Genomic DNA, 4,344 nt, shown 5'->3' on the forward strand with positions numbered 1-4,344 from the left:
ACATCCTTTTGGCGGGGTGCTGCCACCTTCCCCCCCGCCGCCGCCGCTGACCTCGCCCCTCGCCCATCCCCACTGCTGCCACCGCCCTCGCCACCCCCCCCAGGGCGAGCTCATGAACTTACCTTCCCTGTGGGCTGGGGCTGCTGCCGGCGTCGGTGAGTGCGACTGTGGGAATCACACTGGCTGGCTAAGGGTGGCGGGGGCGAATCAGCAATGGGTGCAGGCGCAGCAGCCAGTGGACCAATGGGCGCACTGTGTGTCAGTTGGGGCGGGCAGGACGGGCGCATGGCAAGCAGCATGCACGCCACGGCAGCAAGCTAGACTAGCAGGGAGCGGCTTTGGGCAGGGACGGTGGGGGCCTTTGGGGGGGACAGCGACAGGGCAGTTGGCACCCTGGATGGAGCAGCACCCTAGACCAGACACTAGCTGGCCTAGTGAGAGAGCCGGCCCTGCTCCCAAACTCCTAGGTTCCGGCACTAGCACCAGTGGTACCCCACCAAAGGTCGGGAGTGGGGTCCCCATCCGCGCACCACCCCGACCCACACACAGGACCTCCGTCTTCGCCGGGTTCAGTTTCAGCTGACTCAGCCTGAGCCAACCAGCCACGGCCTGTAACGCCCAGTCCAGATCTTCAGGACTGGAGTCTGATCGACCGCCCACCATCAGATAGAGCTGGGTGTCATCAGCGTACTGGTGACACCCCAGCCCATAACTCCGGGCTATCTGGGCAAGGGGGCGCATATAGATGTTAAATAGCATTGGGGAGAGCACTGCCCCTTGAGGCACTCCGCACTCTAGCGGGTGTCTCTTGGACAGCTGTTCCCCAAGTGCCACCCTTTGTCCCTGACCTTGGAGAAAGGAAGCAAGCCATTGCAAGGCAAGCCCCTGAACCCCTATGTTGGCGGGGCGGTGAAGCAGCAACCGATGGTCGACCGTGTCGAACGCAGCCAACAGGTCTAACAGCAGCAGTACTGCCGACGCGCCCCGATCAAGATGCCTCCGGAGATCTTCAGTCAGCACACCCAGTGCCGTCTCCGTCCCGTGTTCCGGGCGAAAACCGGACTGGAAGGGATCTAGCATGGAAGTGTCATCCATACAGCCCTGTAACTGTGTCGCCACCGCCCTCTCAATTAGTTTGCCCAAATAGGGCAAATTGGAGATCGGCCAATAATTAGCCAAATCGGCTGGGTCCAGAGATGGCTTTTTTAGGAGCAGGCGGACCATCGCTTCCTTGAGTGCCTCCGGAAACAGCCCCTCCAAGAGGGACTTGTTGATAATACCTATATAATGTTAATCCGTTTGGCAAACACTCTAGTCACATCTCATAGTCACATCTCATAGTCACATCTCATAGTCACATCTCATAGTCACATCTCATAGTCACATCTCATAGTCACATCTCATAGTCACATCTCATAGTCACATCTCATAGTCACATCTCATAGTCACATCTCATAGTCACATCTCATAGTCACATCTCATAGTCACATCTCATAGTCACATCTCATAGTCACATCTCATAGTCACATCTCATAGTCACATCTCATAGTCACATCTCATAGTCACATCTCATAGTCACATCTCATAGTCACATCTCATAGTCACATCTCATAGTCACATCTCATAGTCACATCTCATAGTCACATCTCATAGTCACATCTCATAGTCACATCTCATAGTCACATCTCATAGTCACATCTCATAGTCACATCTCATAGTCACATCTCATAGTCACATCTCATAGTCACATCTCATAGTCACATCTCATAGTCACATCTCATAGTCACATCTCATAGTCACATCTCATAGTCACATCTCATAGTCACATCTCATAGTCACATCTATCAAATCCATTAGTGTGATGGATTAATCCAAATGGATTAACATTATAGAGGTATTTCAACGCTACCCACTTTGATAACCGGAGCTTCGGTGGCTCAAGTGGTTAAGACGCTGAACTGCAGGCTGTGGAAGGTCAGTAGTTCAGTAGTTCGAGACCCGGGTGCCGCAAGATGGGGTGAGCTAGTTCCAGCTCTTGCCAACCTAGCAGTTTGAAAGCAAGAAATTGCAAGTAGATAAATGGGTTCCTGCTCACCTCTTGCCTTGAAAGCCCCATGGTCCTGGAATCACCAGGAGTTTGGTGGCAACTTGACATCATACAGTTATTACACCAATTGCAGCAAGGCTGGGGTTAAATTTCTGAAATAATTTGTATTTTCATGTATTTCTAAGCGAGGAATGCGTCCTTGACTATAACCTGTGCATCCAGCAGTATTTGTGTACTGGGGGGGGGGCAGCTGTGACCTTTCTTAGGCAATTGCACCAAGGGGGCTTCTGCCCCGCCTACCCCAGGGCTTGGGGAGCACCCACCTGCTAATGACTCTCTTCTGGTACAGGAGCAGGGCCCATTCACACAACCAAGGGCTGCCAGCTTCGAACCAGTCCTGGCCCTTGAGCAAGGAGGAGGTGCAGGCGGCTCCGTGGAGATCACAGGACGAACCGCATTCACCCAGGTAGGAGAGCAGCAGGCCGGAGCCGGAGCCTTTGCTCACGGCAAAGAGCATGGCAGTTGGGTGCCGGAAGCGGATGTACGCCACTGCTTCCTTCAGGTCGGATGGGTCCCCGAAGGGCTGCAGCCTCGCGCTGGTCAGCGGGCAGCCATTGTGGCCATGCCTGTTGAAGATGACTGGGTAGTAGCCTTTCTCCAGGGCCAGCTGGCACAGCTGGCAGATGTTTCTGGTGATCTTGCCAGTGGCACTGGGCACAACCAGGAGGACTGTGGACTCCGCTGCGCTAGGCCCTTTCCCGCTTTCGCCCCACGGCCCTATGACCCAGTCCAAGGCGACGAGGCCGTTGTCTGCCACTTGGAGATGGTCTCTGGCAAATTCCAGCGGGTGGTCAGGGGGCCACAGGAGCTGCGTGGCGGTCTGCAAGTACGGCCACGTCTTCCAGCACCATTGCCAGGCCTCCAGGTCAGGGGACTTGCCGAGGCTCTTGAGCAAAGCCAGGGCCAGAGCAGAGGGCTTGAAGATCCACTGGCAGTCCCCGACAAGAGACTGCTTGTTCCCTTTCCCCCTCGGGCTGTGCTCCTTCACTTCCTCCCCCGTGGTCCACTGCCACCATCCCTGGCTAGTAACGATGCGCTGACGTCTCCCAAGCCAGCAGGCCAGCAGGCCAAGGATCGCTAGCCCCACTGCCCAAACCGCCATCCGACCTGCTGCTTTGGGTTCCTCCACAGCTGGGCGCCTCGTGGGAACTCATGGAGGGCTGAGTCCTCCACAGTCTGGTTACTTACTTAGCAAATCATTTATTTGTCTCTGCGCTGAAGGGAGGGGAGGGGAGTCTTTTAAGGGTTTAACCCTTCTGCTTTCGAAGCCGTTGGCCCTCCACGCTTGAGGGACAGATGGGAGCTTATGGTGAAGGGGACGGCATCTTGTGTTTTCCTGTGTTCGGCCAGAAGCTGTGGTTTTCTTTGCCCCTCCCATCCTATGGGAACAAGCAGCTCTTTGGAGTACAAGGTGAGGGTACCCAGTCTGAGTGAGCTCTCCTCTCATGTGTGCCTGCAAAGTCTGGATGAAACCATCCTCACACACGAAACAGTTCCTTGAATGGCATTTCATAGAAGTCCAGAATTTGTACAGGATGGAGTGACATACATTCAACTCACGCAAATCTATGCTACCAGAAGTATTGGTGGACTTTAATTGGCTATATCTGAGGCCTATCATATACAACAATAATATACATATGAATATATAAGGATACAACATCTGGCCTTATATTGCATATGTAAACATCTGATGTTAAAAAAACCTTTTTTGAATGTATGTCGAGTTTGTATTTTGGATTGTGACCACTGAGGAAGGCCCTTTGGGGCCGAAACGCGTTTGGTTCAGTTGCACAGCACTAACCCATCTATGTATGTATGTTGAAAGATTTTTCATGTCTGAATGTGAATATTTTTAATGAGTCTAAGTTTTTTAAAAATGTGTACACCTGAATAAATTTTGTATGTTTATAATATTTAGTGTCAGCTTAACCCTTGTGGATTCATTTCATAGAAGTAAAACATCATATCTAAGAAGTAAAGTTCAGTTTCTGGATAAGATACAATTTCCAATAAAATACCCTGCACTGAGCATTTACAAAATTTTACTGCGTATAGAAGCAGCAGCCAGTCAGAATTTTGCCACCGTTTCAATTATGTTTTCCTCAGTGCCATTTAACAAAAATGATAGTTTGTTCAGCCTAGGGAAACCTGAGACACTGCCTAAAATTGGTGATAAAATAGGTTGCCGAATATCAGAATAATAGCAACATTCAAACAGCACATGGTACACTGTT

General features: G+C 51.7%; 1 protein-coding gene across 1 annotated transcript in view; it reads right to left on the reverse strand.

Annotated features, from left to right (window-relative positions):
- ABHD15 (abhydrolase domain containing 15) overlaps positions 1–3,209 on the reverse strand; it is a 6,259-nt gene extending 3,050 nt beyond the window's left edge. The window contains exon 1 of the mRNA XM_015422028.1: positions 2,371–3,209. Coding sequence (XP_015277514.1) covers positions 2,371–3,209 — 839 coding nt within the window. The remainder of the gene's footprint in view (positions 1–2,370) is intronic.
- Positions 3,210–4,344: the final 1,135 nt, after the last annotated feature.

This window comes from Gekko japonicus, unplaced genomic scaffold, assembly GCF_001447785.1.
Source record: "Gekko japonicus isolate JY-2015 unplaced genomic scaffold, Gekko_japonicus_V1.1 scaffold182, whole genome shotgun sequence".
NCBI lineage: Eukaryota > Metazoa > Chordata > Lepidosauria > Squamata > Gekkonidae > Gekko > Gekko japonicus.